We start from the raw sequence: 22,985 nt of genomic DNA on the forward strand, positions 1-22,985 counted from the left end.
GAGAGGCTGAGGGAGCTGGGATTGTTTAGTCTGCAGAAGAGAAGAATGAGGGGGGATTTGATAGCTGCTTTCAACTACCTGTAAGGGGGTTTCAAAGAGGATGGCTCTAGACTGTTCTCAATGGTAGCAGATGACAGAACGAGGAGTAATGGTCTCAAGTTGCAATGGGGGAGGTTTAGATTGGATATTAGGAAAAACTTTTTCACTAAGAGGGTGGTGAAACACTGGAATGCGTTACCTAGGGAGGTGGTAGAATCTCCTTCCTTAGAGGTTTTTAAGGTCAGGCTTGACAAAGCCCTGGCTAGGATGATTTAACTGGGACTTGGTCCTGCTTTGAGCAGGGGGTTGGACTAGATGAACTTCTGGGGTCCTTCCAACCCTGATATTCTATGATTCTATGATTCTACTGTCCAATACCCTGTAGTGAATTGAACCTATGGTTCCCGGACACATGCGCCAGAACCTGGACCAGGAACTATGCATTCGAAAAAGGTACCCCAATTAAAATAAAAAACCAAACAAACTGTTTGTAACTCAAAGTGATCCAGTAAAAGTTTTGTTAAATCCACTATTAGTAAAAATAAAAATTGGTATAAATTAAACTCAGCTAAATGTGTCTAAATTAGAACCTAAATGTTCACCCTACTCCCTTCCTATTATAACGGCCTGAATAAAAACACATCAACACTCCAATGGCTGAGCAAAATAAAATGTAATAAATACCATATTAAAAAATACTGGTTTTAAAACCAAAGTTATAAATCCTATAAATCTAAAGGTAATTAAAAATAAGTTAAGTTCCTTGTCACCACTGCAAAACAGTCTCATTCATAAGCAGGCAAATACTACTATAAACTTGGTACAAATAAATCTAAAAAACCTAAAAGCAACATGCAATATGTGGCAGTAGCTAAACACCACCTCCTGGCTGCTGTATAAACAATGAGTAAAGTTAAAAAATAAAACTGCCTTAGCCATAGGATGTACTGAAATGCACAGTCTTAGTTTAGCATCACTTGAACACAAAATGTTTTGGGTAATATCTGGGAATGTTCGGGTATTAAGGCATCTTTTAAAACAACAAAAAAGGTCCTTGTTCAATACCTACAAACATAAATGAATGCAATACATTTCCAGCATGGTTAAGCCTGATTTGTTATTAGGTAAAATTATTGTTCAATTTGTCTATAAAACAAAAATATAAAAAAAGTGAACCTGCTCCCCAAATTGACCATGGATCCCTTTTGCTACCCCAGGTTATGGGTCAGGACTGGGAAAGGGGAGAAATTATTGGACATCCGAGGGTGTACGGAGTGGTGCCCTCGGAAATGGGTCTGCTTGTCCTTACCCAAAACCATGTAGCAAAAATACCTCATTGGGAACGTGTGTGGGACAGATTAGAAAATGTAACGTGTGTTTTGTACAACGGACTGTGTGTGTGTGTGTGTGTGTGTGTGTGTGTGTGAGAGAGAGAGACATCCTGGGAACCAGTACTTTGGGAAAATGCAAGTATCAGCCAACCCCCAGTAAGTAAATGTGAATGTAATGCCAATGTATTATATACCAGCAATCACATGTACTATTTTCCAAAAATAAAAAAAGCACAGAGCATTATAACTGCTACCCTGGTTAATTTCTCTGTTACTCTTGGCCTTGATTGGCACGATCTAACTGATCACTTATTGTCAAAAACCAAAGTGACTCCGTTTTTACAACAAACACAAAAAAGCGTGTCATTCCAATATCACGTGCAAATGGAGACGTGCTAAAAGCTGCCAGGTCTAAAGAACAACTGCCAGCTTATCCCTGGTCCCACTTTTTACAGACCGGTCCCTGACATCTAAGGGCACATCGTCTATTATGTCTCACCCATTACTAGTTGTGCTAATAGTGTCCTGTGTCTGCTTGCCAGGAATGTGGTGCTGTTACGTGCTGTTAAACAAAATAAATGTTTATTAAATTACCACCACGGCTCCAATGGCCTCTCCGTATATTGCTATGAAACAGTTATATAAAATATCACCCACTCAAAAATTGTTCCTGAGGGGTCAAAAGGGGGACATGTAATAGTAAAATGTCATGTTTGTATTTTGTATAATTTAAAATAAACAATAATCAAGTAGCATGTATTAAACGTATTAATGTTTATTTTAACCATATCCTGGCAGCCACTCTTTTTAAATAGCAGGAAGGAATGGCCTCGTGTGCCATTGGTAAAGATGCATCAGCCAGAATGCGTGTCTGGGCTGATTTCTAGGCAGTGACAGACCTTTAGGGTCACCACTTTGTTGCAGGTTTAGCATTTTGAAATAAGTAAAAGAATGGAATGACTGTTTTTCTCCTGCATTGCAACTTGATGTTCCCGTTCAAAATGCTCTGTGTAAATCAGTCCTGTTTTGTGTGTGAATAAAATATGTGTATTAAAAATAAGTGCAAAGGCCATCACCAAACCAAATGTTCTAAAAAACCCACAAAAACAAACACAAGGGGGCCAAAAAATTACAACACGCCACTATTAAAATTGCACCCAGGCTGGTCACTAGCCAGGGCCACTGTTGGCCAGGCCGGAAGCACCTAGCTGGAACCAGAGCTGCTGGAGTCAGGGTCCAGCCACTGCCGGGGAGGCAGAAGGGACCAGCCCAGGGAGAGGACGGATGGGGGGAATTCAAGGCTGGGCTCCCCCCCCACAACTCCCCCTGTGCACTACCCCACCCCCACATTGCTCTGCTCAGGGGAACCCCAACACCCTCCCCACAGCACACAGAACCCTGTCTCCCTGGAGGCTCAGCATAGGGGGGTCCCTCAGATTCCAGGGAAGGATGGGGGCTCACAGGGGGCTGGGACAGAGGGAGGGTCATTCAGGTCTCAGGGCCCACTCCCAGGCTACCCCTTGTATCTCCCCCACACCCTGGCACTCACCCGGGCACCTCCTGCCCCCAGCAGCTGTGCTAGCCCCAGACCCCCCGCGTTGCGGCTGAGTCTTGGGGCGGGATCGTAGAACACGGGGAACTGACACGAGCTGCCAGCAGAGCAGAGAATCTGCCCACCTCACCCACTACATGCCAGCAGGGGACAGGGGGCGGCCGGGGGGCTCAGGGCAGGGGCCAGCTGCATCACAGCAAAGGGGCTACGGACTGCACGTGGGGTCCAGCCAGCCACAACCAGGGTCCTTCCCTCCCATCGACCACCCCAGGGCCACCAGGACACAGCATATACCCAGGGCTTTGAACCAGGCCATAGACACCCCCACCCCCCCAGCGCCAGACTTGCCCATGGCAGGTGCAGGGTTAAACGCCCAGCAGACTGGAGCCCTTGCCTGCCCAACTCCCGTGACCAGGCACCACAGGAGGCGAGATCGCTGCTGGGCTGGAGGCCTGAGAGCAATTTATAAATGGGGAGAGAGGGGTCAGGATGGGGCCCCTGAGCAGCAGCCAGCTCTGCCAGGGCCAGGGGGCCATCACAGGCAGAGCCCAACAGGTCCAGCCAGACGGTATTCCCCCTCCCCCATCAGCCCATAGATCCAGCCTGCCTGGATCAGACCCATCCAGACCAGCAGACACCCCTGCCCCCAGCCCTGGGATGAGAGTGGGATCTGGTGAGTTAGAGCAGGGGGGGCTGGGAGCCAGGACTCCTGGGTTCTATCCCCTCAGGCAGGGAGTGGGGTGCAGGGGGTTAGCTGTACCCATTGGTTTGCTCTGGGGCAGCAAGGATGGGAGCATGGGGCCCTGGGGGCCAGCTAAGCCCCTTGGTCGGAACTTGTGCCGCATCCTCCTTCCCCACAGGCAGGGGCAGCCCCGGGGCAGGAGTATTTCCCACACTGCTTCCAGGGCATGAAATGCAGCTTTACCATGAATCCCAGAACCCCGTGGGCTGGGACAGAGGGGGCGGGGGGGGGGCACGGACGGGACATCCCCCTCCTCACACGTGTAATGACTGAGGCTGCTCAGTGCCAGAGAACCCGAGCCCTGGGGTGTCAGCAGCAGCACCCACTGTACCCCAGCACTGTGGCCAGCCCCAGGGTCCCAGTAACATTCAGACACCAGCTCAGGGGAGGGGTATTTACTAGGGCCGGCAGCAAAGGGGGCGAGGGCAGATCCCCCAGCCCAGAGGCAGCTGTAGTTCCAGGGAAGCGATAGCCGCTCGGGTTTGGGCCCCTGGGGCGGCCCAGTGGAGAGTCCGGGCCCGTCAGCCGCGTGCCCCCGCTCCAGCCCGCACTCCAGCCCAGCCAAGCGGTGTCTGTGGGTTTCCAGGCTAGGCTCAGGGAGTCTCTCTCCTTGGGCTCCCGGCTCTGGGTCTCTGCTGTTCCCCAAGTCCCAGGCCGACCTGCTCCGGCTGGGACGTCCAGCACTCGCAACCTATTCCACGTGCAGCTCTGGCACCGTTCCTGGGTTTCTCTCCAGCTGCCAAGTGACTCCTGGCCCCCAACCAGAGCCCAACCCGCTCCCGGCTCAGCCCCTTCCCCCAGGGCCGGCCAGCAGGAAGGGGACGGGCTGTGGGGAGGGGGCTGCTTGGCAGACCCACCACGTCTGATTCCCCAGGGCTCTGCCCGCCCAGCTGGGAGCCAGAACCCCACAGCTCGCAGGATAATCCAGCCCCGCTGAGCTCTCCGGGACCCGCACCGGCCCAGCGGGCTGCGTGGGGAGTTTGTGTCCCGAGCCGGTGCGAGAGCCGCAGGGCCTGGGTAGCCGGAGCCTTTGGCGGCTGGGGAGGAGCCGTGCCCACGGGTGCCACACGCAGGGTCTCTGCTGTGGGCAACTCTTGGCAGTCAGGGGCTGTGGGTGGTGGGGTGACTGGGCGCCCGGCCCATCACACAGGCACGGTCCGACACTGGCCAAGGGGTCCAGGTTAGCAGACAGGGCTGTGGGTGGTGGGTTCACAGAGTCACAGATCCCAAGGCCAAAAGCGATCACTGCGATCATCGGGTCTGATCCCCTGTACAGCAGGGGCCAGAGACCTGCTCCAATAATCCCCAGAGCAGATCCTGGAGAAAACCAGCCAACTGTGAGTTAAACACGGCCAGTGGCGAAGAATCCACCACTTGGGAAATAGCTGCAGGGGTTCATCCCCCACACTGGTAAAACTTGGCACCTTATCTCCAGTCCGGCTGAGCAGCATCCAGCCTCTCACACCGGCAGGGTCCGGGCTGGCAGGGGCTGTGGGTGTGGGGTGACCAGGCACCCGGCCTGTCACATGGACGTGGTCTGACGTTGGCAAGCAGGGCGCGGGCCAGGTGCGGGATCCTCTTCTGGGGAGGCAGAGGAAGGTTTATTCCGTGTTCCCGATTTCACGATGTGACACCCCCTTTCACCAACCACCCCGCAGGCTTTCCCAGCTCCTGGAACCCCAGACCGAGTCTCTGGGGGCCCTGCCCAATGGACGACGGCTCCAGCGGCTGCTAACCCCGAGCCCACCCCAGCCGGCCTGGCGTCGGGTGGACACAGAGGGACTGGCCGCCCCTGCTGGGTTCTAGGGAGGTGGCTGCGTGGGGCGGGTGATCTGGACTAGCAGACCAGGGGCAGGGCCCAGCCAGCAAGGGACCCCCCCGGTGTACCCACAATGCACTGGGGCAGGGCAGTCCCTGGGGGTGGGGGGAAGGAATCGGTCCCTGTGTCCTTGGGGTCACTCACTGGAAGTCGGGGTGAAGCCATTTCTGCCGGAGTCTGAAATGGAAGCAGAGAACCCGAGCGCGTCACGACCGGGCAAGGGGGGGGGGGGGGAGGGCTGAAATGGTTGGGGGCCCCCGCGTCCCTCCAGCAATCCCTGCCTCACCTGAACCCCCCTGTCCCAGTGACCCCCATCTCCACCCCCCCAGCCAGCCAAGGACACCCACCCCGCCGTGATCCTGACCCCACCTACCCCAGCCCAGCTCATCACCTGTCTCTGCCAAGGCAGGAACCTGCCCCACCCCACGCCACAGCCCCTTGCCATGGGGCTACCCACTCCACCCCACGGCTCCATGACCTGGCTCCGCCCCCCCCAGGAGATTGGCACCCTCTCCGTGCCCCTCCCCAGGTTCTGCCTGATGGGAACCTCCTCCCCTGCCCCCGGTCGCTCCCTTACCCAGGCGCTTTCTCCTCCACACTACGAAACCAGCCACCGCGGCACTGGCCACAGTCAGCGCAGCAAGGCCAAGGGTGGCCAGGATCCCGGGGGCCAGGCCCCCCAGCTCTCTGGGTGCTGCAGGGACAAGGAGAGATGGTCACTGGGGCGAATGGGGGATTTACCGGGCGTCTGACTCAGGGCCCTCCCCGCTCTGTGTCGCTGCCCATGGGGGGCCGAGTTGTCCCCCTGCCCGGGGTGGGGGGTAAGGACCAGGGTCCAGGTCAGGCTGGAACCAGACGGCTTGGCCTGGGATCTCCACCCGTGGCTGGCAGGGCCCTGAGCTGGCACCGAGAGAGCCAGGATGGGCCGTTAGCCCCGAGTAGCCCTGTCTGTGTCCCGAAAGCAGGAAACATCCCCGCAGAGTCCGACTTCAGCTGGCCCCACCACACACAGCGGCCGTGAAAGGTGGGGCTGAAGTCACAGGACCCGGTCAGGGGGAGCTGGGCCGCGGGGCTGCCCAAGGATGCTTGGGGGCCCACACAGCAACGGGGTCACTGGGGACAGGCCGGGGCAGAGCCCAGCTGGGAACCTGGGACAGTTCCTGAGGGCTGGATTGGACCCACTCCCTGCTGCTCCTATCATGTGTGTTACAGGCCACCCCTTGCAGGGACACCGGGAGAGTCCCTCATCCGTGTGACAGTTTCCTTCCCTCTCCCCTGAAAGGCACAGATGGGAACTGCTTGGAACGGTTTCCATCCTAAAGCGTCACCTCTGCGAAAAAAACGGTTCCGGGCAAAGGGTCGGTATTAACCAATTTCCCCTTTTGGAAAAGTTTTGAAATTGTCAGACGTCCTGTTTCAGTGTTTTCGATGTGAAATCCCCTTTCTCAGCTCAAAACAACTTTGCAGCGAAACAAGTACATGAATTTACAGTAAATAAATGTTTTTTTAAAAAAAATCAAAGGTCAAAACTGAAACCAAACATTTCAAATTTCTCAAATCAAAGTGTTTCCATTGACCTGAAGAGAGAGATCCTTCGGATTTTCAGTTTGTGAAAGTTTGAGATTCTCCCATCCTGCAGGAGGATGAAAAGTTGGAGTATTTGGAAATCTCAGGTTTTCCCAGGCTGGGAGAATGGTTTCCTGCTCTGCTCTCGTCTGACCCCAGAGAGGAGCAAATGCGCAGCCCTGGGGACAGAGGAGAGGGAGACGGACACTTTCTATGCCATGTGTGGAATATGAGAGAGATTCCCTCAAACCACCAGGAACCTTAAACATGTCTCATCAAAAAGCGACGTAGAAAATCGGCACCTGATCGGTGGAGATGGACAGAGCAGGCCCCGCGCTGCAGAGACCTGCCCCAGCTCAGGAACGGACACGGGGATCGAGCCCCAAACAAAGCACGTGACCCCATCCTGGGTGGAGAAGGGGGGGGGTCATATGTGTCCCTGACAGACACTGTAGGCCTCCGGCTTTTCCTCATACCTGGCAGCTCCCAGCCGGTGGGTCCAGCCAGTAAAGTGTCCTTGGGGGGAAGGGGCTGAGCCCAGATTGGTAACGGTATTGAAGTCAATGGGAGTTGGGCCCCTAAATCCTATAGCACCCGGCCCTGGAGCCCCAGCTGTGCCGGCCGTAGGGAGAGCGAACCCCAGACAGTGCCTGACAGACTCCTGCAGCTTCCCTCCTTCCTGGCTAACCATGTAACACCAAGCTCCAGTTTCGACCGGCTGGAGGCAAAAGCCTTCCCCCCGGGGGTAACGTGAAACAGGGTAACTGCCAAGCCCTGCCCAGTGGGGCCTGAGCTTGGAGATCTTGGGGTAAAAGGCTCCTGTTCATTGGGAAGGAGCTGTCCCAGCCCCCCTGCAGCCCAAGGTGCCTACCCGTGGGACACTGGACCCTGCTTGCTGCAGGCTGGTCGCGGGGGCACAGACCAGTGTGGTTTGGCACAGGCCCCTTTCGGGGGGGCAGCGGGGTGAGACGTCTCATTCCCCCAGCTGGGGAGCAAACCTGGCTGGTGTCCAAGTCCCTGAGAGGCCCGACTGTCGGGAACCTCCAATGGGGATAGGTGGGTGGGAACAGCGTGGGGGCCGTGGGCGATGGGGGCACCTGGCTCCAGCTGCCAGGTCCGTGGGCATCAATCCAGTACCTGCCCCGGGCAGGAGATGCAGCCGGACGTGCTCAGCAATGACTCACGCTGGAGACCCGCTTGGGGGTGGTGCCAGCGGGGGTCCCACCCCTCCCCCTGCCCCAAGAGAGCCCATTACCAGTGGTCGCTAGCGCCTCCTGCAGGCCGCAGTGCTGCACTCGGCAGGAGTAGCTGTGCCCGTCCGCACCCTGCTGTGGGATCCCCACGGATCTCTGGAGCTGGGACGGGTCACAGATGGGGGGCGCCGGGGTCTCCTTCCCATCCTGCACCCAGGAGACGTGGATGGGATGTGGGTCAAAGCCCTGGGCGCGGCAGGAGAGGGTGGCGGAGCCGTCAGGGGCGTCTCTGCGGGAAACCGAGACCTCGGGGAGACCTGCGGGGCGGGGCGGGCGTGGGGGAGAGAAAAGGCGACAGTAAATTTGTCCTGCTCTGACTGTTAAGTTCTTGCTGTGGTGTCAGGACCGAGGGGGAAGCGCCGTCTCCAAACCCCCCATTTCAGTGGTTACAGGACACGGACGCGTTTACACCCAAGGGTTAGAGAGCGACACGTCCCGGCGGCCTTATACCGAGCCGAACGGCCTGCAAAGTGGGGGGAATGGATGTAGCTCCACTCCCAGACCCCGAGGGAGGTTCAGCCCTGCAGCCCCAGGCTGCCCCGCTCCCCCGGGGCCCTCGCGACCCCCAGAACCGGCGCTCGGACCGTGACTGCCCCACGGTTTTAGCACCATGAGCTGCCCTGTCAGCCCCGTGGAGCGGAAGCAGCGAAAGGGAACATCACAGCTGCAAACGCCACCCCGGGCGTGGCAAAACGGGGGCTGCCCGGACAGGAGCGTTCCTGCTAGTTACACGTGGCACAATTATCAACTCCATCCATGCGTCGGACGTTCGTCTTCACTGTGTTACTGCCCCCCGGGGACTGATCCGCTGAGGAGGAGAGGCACCTTCGGCCTGGCATGGCTCTGAGACGCCCCACGCGGGAGCAACGGGCTTCCCGGCCAGCTTAGCCCTCGGCTACAGTCCCAAAGGGGGGCGGTGGTGGGGAGCCCCGTCTCAGGACATCCACGCTAGGGGCTCCCGGAGATGCTTTTCAAAGGGCACTATTCACACCAGTGCAAGGCGCTGTCTGGTGCAAATCAGGACACACAGACACCGCTGTGGAGTGCCCGCTCCTAGGGGGTGCTGCCCCACAGGGGACATCCCTCCCCCCCCGGGTTCCGCCACTCGCCCCCCCTTACCCATGGTGAGTGCCGGCTCCACCAGGCTGCTGTGCTGCACCCGGCAGGCGTAGCTGTGGCCCCACCGCGGAGGGATCTCCAGGGATTGCTGGATCTGGTAGGTGCTGTCAGCGTTGGGCAGGATCCCACTGGCGTTCATGGGTGGCAGGATCTCCGCCCCGTCCCGCACCCAGGAGACGCGGATGGGACGCGGGTAAAAGCCCCTGGCGTGGCAGGAGAGGGTGGTGGAGCCGTGGGGGGTGTGTCTGTAGGTCACCGACATCCCTGGGGGGACTGGATGGGAGGGGAACACGTCAGTGGGGTGCAATCAGCCCTGAGCCAGTGCGGAGCACTCTGCAAAGCCCCGAGGACTAGCGGGCACAGGAGCAAGAGAGGGGCGCTCATGGCTCCATCATCAGCCGGAGGTTCCCTCCGGCCCGTGCAGCCAGCTGCTCGGACTCACCCTGCCATCCTAGGGCCTTTGTCCCGCCCTGCAGAAGGCTCCTCAGGGTGGCCACGCACTCCTCCTGCAGGAACTCCTTTGCAAACAGGGTCCAGGTGTGACCAGTGTCCCAGTAGTGCGTCTCGTTGATGGCTCCTGGCGCTAGCGGTACCCACGCGGATTGGTTTCGCTCCAGGATGAGGAAATCCTGCCCGTCGAAAGCAAAGTGAAAGTGCCCTCGCACGGGGGTGTCTCCGTCCAGCGCACAGTTCACATGGAGCTGCAGGGTGTGGATCCCTGGGGGAGAGACAGGGAGGAAAAACGGTGCAGGATATTGTCTAAGTGTCAGTACATCTACAGCCCCTGCCCGTCCCAATCACTGCAGGACCTGAGCCCCTCCCCATCCCTAATGCCCGTATCCCATCACCCTCTGCCACAGGGCTGGGCCATTGTCCCTGGGTCACAGATGGGGAAACTGAGGCCAGCGATACAGAGTGACTGGGCCCAGTTCACACAGGGCGTCGAGTGCATCCCGCAAAGAGCCCATTGCTCCTGATCTAAGTCCAGAACAGGGTGTCCAGCCTCTGCGGAGAATCCCCTGCAACCCTGGCTGAGCTGATCCCAGCGGGAGTTACTCCCGGTTAAAATTAGCCCCTTTGAGTTTGTCTCGCTGCAGCCACCAGCTCTCACTCAGCGGCAGCTGGGATTAAAGCTCTGTCTGCGCTCAGAAATCCCCGCCCACGCAGTGTGATGAAGTGGGGGAGTTTCTTGGTTTTCCTTAAAAAGAAAAGCAGTACTTGTGGCACCTTAGAGACTAACAAATTTATTAGAGCATAAGCTTTCGTGAGCTACAGCTCACTTCATCGGATGCATTCTGTAGCTCACGAAAGCTTATGCGCTAATAAATTTGTTAGTCTCTAAGGTGCCACAAGTACTGCTTTTCTTTTTGCGAATACAGACTAACACGGCTGCTACTCTGAAACTTGGTTTTCCTTGTTTCCTATGGGGGAGTTTCTTGGTTTTCCTATGGTTTGGATGCAGAGGGGGTGGGACTCAGTTTCCCTAGGTGCTACAGGTTTAACGAGGTGATGGGAGAGGGAGTTTGTTGTTACAGAGGACCGGCAAGGGAACCAACCACTGGCGTGGAGAATGGAGACCCCAGTGACTGGTGACCTGGAGGCCCAGCCGGGTCTGGCCAGTGGGAGGACAATGGGCTGTGAAGAGAGGAGAGGAGGCTCAGGGGACCCTGTTTACGACCCTATTTACCCGAGAGAAGACAATGGATAGAGGCAGGGCCTGGGGGAGGTGATAGCCAATGCCCAGCTGGGAAGCAGGGGGGCTCTGGGCCAGAGAGAGGGAGCAGGCAGAGCCCCCCTGGATGCAGGGGAGACTGGGATGTGCTGGGCTGAGAGAGGCCAGGCCTGGAGAGTTTCCTGGGCTGGGTTCAATGCTCAATAAACCCACCTGTTTTATGCTGGCTGAGAGTCGCTCCAGCCTAGAGAACAGGGGGACATCGTCCCCTTCGGGGGGATGGTGGCCCGGGGGGGTCCAGAGCGAGGGGACTCCCTGAGGGGACCCATGGCAGAGACAGGTGTGCTAAGGCTCAGAAAGGTGCGGCTCCAGGAGGTGGAGGGGCTTAACCCCGAGAGAGAGTGGACCCCAGGAGAAGGGCTGTCACACTGAAAGGGCCCCCCCCCCGACCGCACGGGGCCAAGAGTGGGCACGATCTGTGAGTCCATGACACGCGGGTACTTACAGAGTGGGATAAGTCACTGCACAGACACCCCCCCCCGCCCCGCCCCCGGAGCCTGGTTCCCAGCCAGCCTCTGGCCACAGAGACCTGACTCTAGGGAGCAAGAACTCAGCCACGCTCCTGCCGCTGCCCTGATTGGCTGCTCTACCCCTGGAGGTGGGGCAGTGGGAAAGGGCAGCCAATCAGGGCTGGAAAGCTGGTGCAGGTTCCCACGCCCTAGGGCTGCCGGCAGTGAGGTCACGGGTGCTGGGAGCTCAGTGTGGGGGCAGCACTCACCACCGGTCTGGTTGTGCTGCGCCATCCACCGGCGAGTCACCACTCGGGAGATGGCCTCATAGATCCTGAACTCCTGGGTCTTCTTCCTTAAATATCTCATGCCAACGGCCTGTACTGCCCACTCCTTGAGGGGTTTCACCTCTCGGGTGTCACTACTGTAGGAGGCAAGCTCCAGACTGTCCAGCTTGGCGAGCATGAAGAACCTGTGAGTCCCGCCCAGCTCGTTCAGCCCAGTGATCAGGATGTCCAAGCTGTGGGGCTCTGGACCAGCGGGAAAGACAAGTTAAAGACCCTCTTATCCCTTTACCCAGGTGAGGAGGGCTTGCCCCCATGGGTCAGACTGAGCCCCCATCTCTAATCACACCCCATTCTTAACCCCCCCCGCTACCTCTAGCGATAGGGCTTGCAGAGAATCAGTGGAAAAAGGGGATGCAGCAGCCATGGGGGTCAGAGCAGTGGGGCAAGGCTGTCCCCAAGCCTCGCCCATAATGCCAGAAAAACCAGAGGCTTCTGCTAAAATGTTCAGCGGTGACATACTGAGCAATGTCAATGTGTTCCATCTCCATCATTAGGGTTCAGAGTAAACACACCCATTGAGATGAATGGGGCAGCTCAGCCCTCGCTGGGCTGTTATCTCAGGCTGGCTGTATCCAGTGAGAAACCTGTCAGGGGTCATAGCTGGGAGGTTTTCATGGACAGGAGTTTCTGGGCCAGGAGTTTTATTGTAGTTAGAAATTGGAATGAAGAGTGGGCAGAACCTGAGGGAGCTGCCAGAAAAGGGCCGTCACTGCCAGTGCCCCCATAGGCCTGCTCAGTCCGGACCCCCTGGGCAAGGGGGGCATTAGAGGCAGAGGAGCAGAGCCCCTGGGAGAGAGGAACCCCCTGGGCTAAGGGGGAGTTGGGTGACTATGGCATGTGGGGAGGAGGGTCGAAGACGCCCTCTGCGGAGTGGCACAAAGCCACCTCTGGAGGGCCAGAGAACACAGCCAGGGTGGCCACAGGGGCTGAAGTGGATGAGGGACAGTTTGGTGGTTAGGGGGCCAGGCTGGAACTCCGACGGGCACCAACGCCTTTAACTCTGCCCCCTCTGTGGATGTCGGGTGCCACATGCACTAACTGCAGGGGCACTGGCTGATTTTCTCTACGTGCGAAAGGCGGCTGGAGGTCCGGGGGGAGCAGGAGTTCCTGTCTGAAGATGGATGGATTAACCCTTGTCCCGACTCTGTGACATGAGCAGCGTTATCCTGCGGTTCACAGCTCAGCCACCTCTTCCCGGGACGTCAGGAGGCCAGCACATGGCACCTCCCTGGCCCCTGGGCCACCCCCAACCACAAGTCAGGGTCCTTCTCCAAGCCTCTCTGGCGCTAGGGCTTGTCACAGACCCCCCATCCTCTCCAGTGCCCTCCAGCAGCCGGCTGCACCCCAACAGGACACGAGTTAGAGGCAGGTTTCAGAGTAGCAGCCATGTTAGTCTGCATCCATAAAAAGAAAAGGAGGACTTGTGGCACCTTAGAGACTAACACATTTATTTGAGCATAAGCTTTCGTGAGCTACAGCTCACTTCATCGGATGCATTCAGTGGAAAATACAGTGGGGAGATTTATATACAGAGAGAACCTGAAACAATGGGTGTTACGATACACACTGTAAGGAGAGTGATCAGGTAAGGTGAGCTATTACGAGCAGGAGAGCGGTGGCGGGGGGGGGGGGGACCTTTTGTAGTGATAATCAAGGTGGCCCATTTCAAGCACTTTACAAGAATAATAGAAGGGGAAATAAACATGGGGAAATAGTTTTACTTTGTGTAATGACCCATCCACTCCCAGTCTTTATTCAAGCCTAAGTTAATTGTATCCAGTTTGCAAATTAATTCCAATTCAGCAGTCTCTCGTTGGAGTTGGTTTCTGAAGTTTTTTTTGTTGAAGAATAGCCACTTTTAGGTCTGAAATCGAGTGACCAAAGAGATTGAAGTGTTCTCCAACTGGTATATAAACCCAGAAGTTACCTACTACAAGACAGGCCCAACAAATAAAATAACAGAACACCACCAGCCATCACCTTCAGCCCCCAACTAAAACCTCTCCAACGCATCATCAAGGATCTACAACCTATCCTGAAGGACGACCCATCACTCTCACAGATCTTGGGAGACAGGCCAGTCCTTGCTTACAGACAGCCCCCCAACCTGAAGAAAATACTCACCAGCAACCACACAACAGAACCACTAACCCAGGAACCTATCCTTGCAACAAAGCCCGTTGCCAACTCTGTCCACATATCTATTCAGGGGATACCATCATAGGGCCTAATCACATCAGCCACACTATCAGAGGCTCGTTCACCTGCGCATCTACCAATGTGATCTATGCCATCATGTGCCAGCAATGCCCCTCTGCCATGTACATTGGCCAAACTGGACAGTCTCTACGTAAAAGAATGAATGGACACAAATCAGACGTCAAGAATTATAACATTCAAAAACCAGGTTTCATAGTAGCAGCCGTGTTAGTCTGTATTCGCAAAAAGAACAGGAGTACTTGTGGCACCTTAGAGACTAACACATTTATTTGAGCATAAGCTTTCGTGATGCATCCGATGAAGTGAGCTGTAGCTCACGAAAGCTGATGCTCTAATAAATGTGTTAGTCTCTAAGGTGCCACAAGTACTCCTTTTCTTTTATTCAAAAGCCAGTTGGAGAACACTTCAATCTCTCTGGTCACTCGATTACAGACCTGAGAGTGGCTATCCTTCAACAAAAAAACTTCAGAAACAGACTCCAACAAGAGACTGCTGAATTGGAATTAATTTGCGAACTGGATACAATTAACTTAGGCTTGAATAGAGACTGGGAATGGATGAGTCATTACACAAAGTAAAACTATTTCCCCATGTTTATTCCCCCTCCCCCAACCCCCCACTGTTCCTCAGACCTTCTTGTCAACTGCTGGAAATGGCCCACCTTGATCATCACCACAAAAGGTTTTCCTCCTTTCCCCCCACCCTTCACATGTAATAGCTCACCTTAAGTGATCACTCTCCTTACAGTGTGTCTGGTAACACCCATTGTTTCATGTTCTCTGTGTATATCAATCTCCCCGCTGTATTTTCCACTGAATGCATCCGATGAAGTGAGCTGTAGCTCACGAAAGCTGATGCTCTAATAAATGTGTTAGTCTCTAAGGTGCCACAAGTCCTCCTGTTCTTTTTGAGTTAGAGGCAGCAGCTCCCGGCCCGTCCTCCCTCTGCCAGTCCCCTGCCCCAGCGCTCCCGGGCCTGGGCCCCGATGCCAGGGCCTCGCCCCACCGGCCGCTCTCCACAGCGCCTCACGGCTGCCCCCCGGCGACGCCCCACAGACCCCGGACCCCTGGCCCCGTTCCCCCACCCTGGGCCAGCGTCCGGGCCGCGCCCTGCGGGGAGGGAGCCCCGCGTCCCGGGCCAGCCGCGCTGCTCCCCCGGCCGGGCCCCAGCGCAGCGTCCCCAGCTCCGAGCCCCGGCCTGACCCCGCCTCCGGGACGGGACCGGCACCGCAGGGCGTTTCTCTCCCGGGTTTCCAGCCGATCCTCCCGGGTCTGCTCGTCCCCCAGCCCCACTTACCACCCGCCGCTGCCGCCAGCGCCCCCCAGCATAGCCCCACGGCGAGCGCCAGCGCCATGGCTCCGGGGCCGGGTCTCCCCACGCCGGCAGCGGAGAGCCCACTAGCCCCGTCACAGGTGGGGCCGGCCCCGGCCAATGGGGCCGCCGGGCGGGATCTCTGGGCGGAGCTCCGCGTGGCCGGCGGAACCGCCTGCTGCAGGTGAGCGCCGGGGGGCTCATCCCCCCGCCCCGCAACAGCCAATTCGGGGGGCGCACGGCCTCCCTCCACACACGGGCCCTGGCATCCCTGCACCCCTCAGCTCTCATTCCCCTGGACCTGGGGTTTGTGTGTGCCCCATTCCACCCATACCAGGGTCTCCCGTGTCCCTCCCCACCTGGGGTTTGGTGTGTGCCCCATTACCCTTATAGCAGGGACCCCCATTCTTCCCCACCAGGGATTCTGAGTGCCCCATTCTCCCACCCACCAGGGGGTTCTGTGTGCCCCATTAACCCGGGAAGGGTCCCCCAATTCCCCTCCCCACACAGGTAGATGGGCCTGTGGGTTGCATCCGGGGCAGTGGGGATGGGGCAGGATACCAGGGTAGATGGGCCTGTGGTTTGCATCCAGGGCAGTGGGGACGGGGCAGGATACCAGGGTAGATAGGCCCGTGGGTTCGATCCAGGACAGTGGGGATGGGGCGGGATATCAGGGGAGATGGGCTGGTGGGTTTGATCTGGGGCAGTGGGGACGGGGCGGGATACCAGGGTAGATGGGCCTGTGGGTTCAATCCGGGGCAGTGGGGTTGGGGCGGGATATCAGGGGAGATAGGCCGGTGGGTTCCATCCGGGGTAGTGGGGACGGGGCGAGATACCAGGGTAGATGGGCCCATGGTTTCGATCCGGGGCAGTGGGGACGGGGCGGGATGCCAGGGGAGATGGGTGGTTGGAATACATTCCCGTACACTGAAGTTCATGCTCCTAACAGCAGCGCCCCCCCACCCCCGCTGGAAGCTTCCTGCCTCGCTGAGGGGCCCAACACCTGCTTGTCTCCCCCCCCCGATCGCAATCAGGCCTCCAACCAATCTGTGGCCTCCATCCCCCTCGGCTGCCAAAGCCCCTGGTCTCTGATTGGCTGGACTCCCTGTGTGGGGCAGAGGCTGCTGTTGGAACAGCGGGGCTGAGAAAACCACCGGGGTTTCCCCCCGCGCCAACCACACGGGCACCCTGTGGCACCTCTGCCCTGCACCTGGCCGTGGGCGCCGAGCAGGGCCTGGTGTCACGGAGCCACCTGTGGGCTGTCTGCCCCCCAGCACCCCTGTGCCGTGGGGAGGCAGCTGGCAGCGGTGACCCATAGACCCTGGGGACATCACAGCACCAAACCTGGCACCAAGCTTCAGGGAGCCTGGCTCCTGGTACCTGGTCAGCCGGGGAACGCACCAGTCAAAGTCCACAAGTGCCAGGGTGTCGCCCAACTCCCGAGCCTGCGACTGGTGGCACCCACCATCAACACTCCCTTGGCGCAGCGAGGGACCCGGTGGGCGGCTGGTCGTGCCCGGCCCTGGCAGCAGCGGGCGCCCAGGGGCTGAGCAAGCCATGCACAGAGCGATGGGCAGGGTGAGGCACGAGGGACCATGTGCAACGCGTGCAACAGAGCCAGCGAGCCCCTCGTCGCAGGCAGGGCAGGGCTAGAGACAGCCGACTCCCTCATCACCTAATGCGCCACCCGCAGGCTCCCCGCACCGGCCCATGGGGGCCCACGGGGGGGAAGGGGTGAGGGTGGTGGCGTACTGCACGGGAAACTACCCACAACCTCGGCCCGTCAGCGTCTGCCTGTGCCAGGCTCGCGGCCCTAGAGGGGAAGACAGACGGGGGGCGCATTGGAAGCAGAGGGCGAGTGACTGGGCCCCTCAGCGGTGTGGGGGTGGCAGCCAGTGGAGTCAGTCTGGGTGGGGCTGGGAGGGCTCTGGTGTGGGGGTTGCCAACCCTCCAGGATGGTCCTGGAGTCTCCAAGAATTACAAATTAATCTTTCATTAAGGATTACGTCATGTGAGGGCACCTCCAGGAACACTGCCAACCACCACGGGCCACCCCACCGGCTGTGTGGGGGCTGGGCTGGGCTGCCGAGGGCAGAGTGTGTATCGAACACAGCCTGGTAATAAACCCATTTGATTTACCGCCCACTCTCCGTTCCAGCTCGCAGCCTGAACCGGGCTGATGCCCCGAGCTGGGCCACTCGCACCTTCCCCGAGGCTGGACCCCTCTGCCACGCCGGGATCATGGGCCTGCCTCTGGCTCTGGGGCCCTCCTGGGGCCTCCTGGGGGCCACAGCTGCTGGTGAGGTCGGGAGGGAACAGGAGGGGGCGAGGCGGGGCTGAGGCCCGGTACCCAAAGGCAGAGCTGTCTGACCCACCTCCTACTCCCCGTCTGCTGGGAGCCAGACAAGAGTGGGAGCCAGGCAAGGCCTTGGATTGATTGAGGTGTCGCCTTCCTTGCCTCTCCCATGCTCCGGCACGGCGGGCGCTCGGCAGTTCTCCAGACCCAGGCCAGGCTGGGCACCAGCCCAGAGACTGCCTGGGGGAACGTGGGGCTGGGTAAATAACAAAGCCAGCACCGTGGCTCCCAGACAGACCTGGGACCTAAGGGGAGAATTTTACAACCCTGAATGTTTGCAGCATTTGGCTCAGACACGGCGGGGTCGGGGGGTGTCCGACCTGGCGCCAGGTGACTTTCCCAGCGGGATGAGACTGTCCTTCCTGTGGGCCCCTCTGCCTCTCGGCACCTTCTCACCAGAGTTGGGCAAGAATTTTGCATCCCACATTTTTTTTCAGCCAAAAATGCAGCTTTGGCTATGCAAACATTTGGTGAATTTGTGTCAATGTAGCCAAATGCTCCCCTCCAAAAATGCAACTTTTGCGGGGGGGGTGGGGGGGGAGAGGTTGGTTCAAAATTACTTTTTCTTTTGAAATGTCCCAAAAACCTGAAAAACATTTTAAAAAGCTCAGAATCTAAACAAATTGTTCCATTTGGGACTGAACAAAACCTTTGTGTCCCTTGGAATTAATTCTTCCCTCGCCTGAGTCACTGAAAAATTTCAGTTTTGGTTCAACCCTTGACACATCTTTTTTGAAAGTGCCTGAGACCCAGAAACTCCTTTATTCACACAGCTGAACTGATGACCCGGTCACGCTGTCTCCTTGCAGACCTCCACTTCCCTGGCTCGGTTTCTGTCTCACTTTGACAGTTGACTTGGGAGTGTGAGAAAGCTCGGTCAGGAACAATCCCGCTGCTTCGGAGAACAGAGTGCGTGTGGAGCACACCCAGCTCCAGCTGTGTGACGTGGCTGGTGACCTGTTTTCGAAGAGCTGTCACAGGTGACTGGCAGCAGTTGAGAAGCAGGAGACAGAGAGCCAAGCTGGAGCTGATGGACCTGCAGGTGCAAAGCTGGTTTAGAGACGGAGCTGGGGGTTGGCACTGGCTGGACCCACCAGCAGCCCCTAGCTAAGGGGGCATCCAGCTGAGCCGGGGCAGGCTGCACCCACGGGCAGAGGGTGGGTCTGGAGTGCTCAGCAGGGGGAGGGCTGGGGTGACGGGCTGTGGGGACCCGCTCGGGGCAGCCCTGGGGTGCAGGATGTGGTGGAGCAGTCGTGAGGAGGTGTGGAGTCTGGCTGGCGGGGGCCCAGGGACTGGGAGCTCTCGGGCAGGGGACCAGCAGAGGGAGAACAGACCTGGGGAGGTGGTTAAAAGCTGCCGGGACATAGGGCTCTTCCTGGCCTCTGCCAGGGGCCTGGGTCCATTCCTGAGCGGGCAGGACGGATGGGGGTCTGGCCTGGAGCAGAATGGATGGGCAATGTGGCTCGTTCCGGGGACTGAAGGAGGGGGAGGTAAGACAGGCCTCACCTGTCACACTGCGGCTGGCTCCAGGAGGGCATGGGGGTGGGGAGGGAGGCTGTGACAAGCCCTAGTGCCAGAGACTCTTGGAGAAGGACCCTGACATGTGGTTGGGGGTGGCCCTGGGGTCAGGGAGGTGCCGTGTGCTGGCCTCTTGACACCCCGGGAAGAGGTGGCCAAGCTGTGAACCACAGGATAACGCTGCAGTCTCCATGACATCAGTGCAATGGTTAATCCTGCTTCTTAACACAGCAACTTTTGCTCCAGTTCTCCCTGCCCGAGGCCTTGTCCCCACGCAGGGATCTCTTAGACCTCGTCTGCCCTGGTGGCAGCGAGTCGGTTTTGTGTGCCGCCGTGCCACCGGGGAAGGCAGGCTGTGTCCACACCGCGGGGGTCGCGACATGCAGCCGTGAGAGGCTCTGGCGGGGGGAGACAGCGGGACGCAGGTCTGCTAAACACAGCAGTGAAGAGGAGGGATGTCGCGCTCAGGCCTGTAGAGAGCCGTGTCCGTACTCGCCTACGCTAGGCCTCGCTGCCTGCACTGCTGGTGTACCCGTGGTAGCAGGGTGGGTAGGGGCCGTACGCGACACGCTGCCCACCTGTGGCTGCAGCCTTTAAAATAGTCAGTGCCCCTGCAGTTAGAGCCTGTAGCACCCGGCGTCCTCAGAGAGGGTAGAGTTAAGGGTGTTGGCACCCATCAGAGTCCCAGCCTGGTCCCCTAACCACCAAACTGTCCTATCCACTTCAGCCCCTGTCGGCCACCCTGGCTGTGTTCTCTGGCCCTCCGCAGGCAGCTTTCTGCCACTCTGCAGAGGGCGTCTTCCATCCCCCACGTGCCGTAGTGCACCAGTGGTTGTTCAACTCCCCCTAAGCTCAGGGGCTTTCTCTCTCCTGGGGGCTCTGCTCCTCTGCCTCTAATGCTCCCCTTCTCCAGGGGGTCTGGACTGAGCAGGCCCATGGGGCACTGGCAGTGACAGCCCTTCTCTGGCATCTCCCCCAGGTTCAATCTCAGCTTTCATTTCAAAATACAGTAAAACTCCTGGCTCTTCCAATGGCTATAAAAACCTCCCAGCTGTGACCTTAATGGGGTGGGGGAGGATTCTCACTGGCTACAGCCATCCTGAGCCAATAGCCCTGGAAGGACTGAGCTGCCCCATTCATCTCAATGGGTATGTTTCAGAGTAGCAGCCGTGTTAGTCTGTATTCGCAAAAAGAAAAGGAGTACTTGTGGCACCTTAGAGACTAACAAATTTATTAGAGCATAAGCTTTCGTGAGCTACAGCTCACTTCATCGGATGCATCCGATGCAGTGAGCTGTAGCTCACGAAAGCTTATGCTCTAATAAATTTGTTAGTCTCTAAGGTGCCACAAGTACTCCTTTTCTTAATGGGTATGTTAACTCTGAAACCTAATGATGGTTCATGCTCTGAACCCTAATGATGGTGATGGTACACACTGACATTTCTCAGTATGTCACTGCTGAACATTTTAGCAGAAGCCTCTGGTTTTTCTGGCATTGTGGGTGAGATTTGGGTACAGCCCTGCCCCACTGCTCTGACCCCCATGGCTGCTGCATCCCCTTTTCCACTGACTCTGCAAGCCCTATCACTAGGGGTAGCAGAGGGGGGTAAGAATAGGGGTGTGATTGGAGATGGGGGCTCAGCCTGAGTCATGGGAGCAAACTCCTCCTCCCCTGGATAAAGGGTTAAGAGGGTCCTTAACTTGTCTTTCCCGCTGGTCTAGAGCCCAACAGCTTGGACATCTCATTCACTGTACTGAACGAGCCGGACGTGACTTACAGGTTCTTCATGCTTAGCAAGATAGACAATCTCGAATTCGCCTCCTACGGCAGCAACACACGAGAGACGAAACCCAAGAGTGAGTGGGTAGAACAGGCTCTTGGCACAAGATAGTTAAGGAAGAAGTCCCAGGAATTCAGGGTGTATGAGACCATCTTCAGAGCAATAATTCACCGGTGGATGGCACTGCTCAACCAGACCAGCGGTGAGTGCTGCCCCCGTGCCGACCTCCCAGCGCCCACAACCTCACTGCCAGCAGCCCTGGGGCGCGGGAACCCACATAAGCTTTCCAGCCCTGATTGGCCGCCCTTCCCCACTGTCCCGCCTCCAGGAGTAGAGCAGCCAATCAGATTTCTTCCTCCCCATAGAGTGCTCAGGGCAGCTCCACTTCCTGCTGCTCCCCCTCTCCTGTGAGCAATGGGTCAGGCTTCCCACTGCTTCCCCCTCTTTGTCCAGCTCCTGCAACACCAGGCCTGGGAGCTGGGGGTGCAAAGAACCCCTGGACCTGCCCCTCTCCCCAACAGGCCTGGCAAGGTTGTGGGGGTCAGAGTCTCCATAGCTGCAAGGGGAGGAGATTCTGTGTTTGGTAGTGGGGGGGTACGGAATTGACCTGGGGACTGGGGCAGATGTTGGGGCTGGATACACAAAGTTAATTGATGTGGGGCTGGGGCACAGAATTAACGTGGGGCATGGGGTGCATAATGAAATGCTGACTGGAGGATGGGCAGAGGTTGGGCTGGGGGGCACAGAGGTTTGGGGAGCAGCTGGGAACTCCCTGGCCCATCAGCACCTGTCCCCCTCTCTCCAGCCAGAAAGCACCATCATGATCTGGGGTCTGGCTCCTGATGTTTCAGACAGGGACTCTCCATCCATCTGTCCCCCGTGTAACCCTTATGCCAGATGGAGCCGGCAGCAACCAGGGCCGGGTTAAATATCTAGGGGTTCCTTTTCAACAATACAAGACAGAACCAGCTTGAGCCCCCATCCAGTAACCTGAGAAATTTACACACAACCCCTGGGTGCCTCTGAGAGGCAATACTTCCCTGCTCGCAAGCACAGAGTCTGAGTGTAAAAAAGAAACTTTTAATAAAAGGAGGGAAGTCACCTGACATTAATTAGGGAAAACACCATGAGCAGGATTCATAATCATAAAACTGTGAGCAGGGCACTCACCCCAGTGTGTGTGGGGCAGAGCCTTCCCCCTTGTGTTCTCAAGTTCTACAACCCAAAGTTCCTTTTCTGTGCCCCTCTCTGCTCCCTCACCTCACCTCAGTACTAAAGTGATTTGTAACCCAACACCAGCCAAAGTTTATCCCTTTGAGCAACACCGCCCTGTCTGCTGGACACCTACGCAGAGTAGGTGTGTTCATGTAAATACAGTTTACTCCTGAAGCCTTTCCCTATCCCAGCTAGCTGTCAGGGGAGAATTCATTCAGACTCTGCTTATACCTGGATCAGGGCACGTCACAAGCCCCCCACCCCACACACAGTGCAGCCCTGGGAATTCCTCAGCTCTGGTCTCGGCTTGGCTCTGCGGCCCTGACTCTGGGTCTGGGCTCTTAGCTGGGCTGGCCTGGGGAGCCGAGCAGTAGCTGCCAGCCCCATCGCCTGGTTCAAGTCCTGCAGAGGACCACAGACGGGAAGAGTCTCAGCAGGGGCCCTGCCTCACATGTGGAGCCTCCCAACCTGTCTGCAGCCGTGCAGGATGGAGTGGCTAAAGCAGCCTTAGACAGAGTGATGTGGAATCAGGTCTCTGTGGCCAGAGGCTGGCTAGGAATCACGCCCCCGGGTGGGGTGTCCGTGCGGTGACTTATCCCGCTCTGTAAGTACCCACGTGGGATGGGGATTTCTGA

General features: G+C 57.7%; 1 protein-coding gene across 3 annotated transcripts; it reads right to left on the reverse strand.

The window, feature by feature from the left end:
* Window positions 1-695: 695 nt before the first annotated feature.
* Window positions 696-15,609, reverse strand: LOC119842577 (class I histocompatibility antigen, F10 alpha chain-like). Of its 3 annotated transcripts, none has more exons than XM_043497216.1 (8): window positions 15,469-15,595; window positions 11,872-12,132; window positions 9,864-10,139; window positions 9,422-9,694; window positions 8,305-8,559; window positions 6,061-6,177; window positions 5,628-5,660; window positions 696-5,245 (listed from the first exon to the last, which is right to left on the reverse strand). In XM_043497216.1, exons 1-8 carry the CDS (start codon window positions 15,521-15,523, stop codon window positions 5,187-5,189), a joined length of 1,329 nt encoding a protein of 442 aa, XP_043353151.1. In that variant the 5' UTR covers window positions 15,524-15,595; the 3' UTR covers window positions 696-5,186. The 3 variants fall into 3 exon arrangements, with proteins under 3 accessions (XP_043353151.1, XP_038226851.1, XP_038226853.1); XM_038370923.2 differs by having other exon boundaries at window positions 15,466-15,593; XM_038370925.2 differs by lacking the exon at window positions 11,872-12,132 and having other exon boundaries at window positions 15,466-15,609.
* Between the last annotated feature and the right edge of the window lie 7,376 nt (window positions 15,610-22,985).

This window comes from Dermochelys coriacea, chromosome 14 (assembly GCF_009764565.3).
Source record: "Dermochelys coriacea isolate rDerCor1 chromosome 14, rDerCor1.pri.v4, whole genome shotgun sequence".
Lineage (NCBI taxonomy): Eukaryota > Metazoa > Chordata > Testudines > Dermochelyidae > Dermochelys > Dermochelys coriacea.

What these genes read in the sequence shown, in the direction of transcription:
- LOC119842577 (XM_038370923.2), bottom strand. Translation starts at nt 15,523, where the DNA reads ATGGCGCTGGCGCTCGCCGTGGGGCTATGCTGGGGGGCGCTGGCGGCA. An exon ending in GTGGAGGAGAAAGCGCCTGG is followed by an intron (nt 5,661 to 6,060) that starts GTAAGGGAGCGA and finishes CTTCCATTTCAG; the next exon opens with ACTCCGGCAGAAATGGCTTC. An exon ending in TGGCTTCACCCCGACTTCCA is followed by an intron (nt 5,246 to 5,627) that starts GTGAGTGACCCC and finishes CTGCCTCCCCAG; the next exon opens with AAGAGGATCCCGCACCTGGC.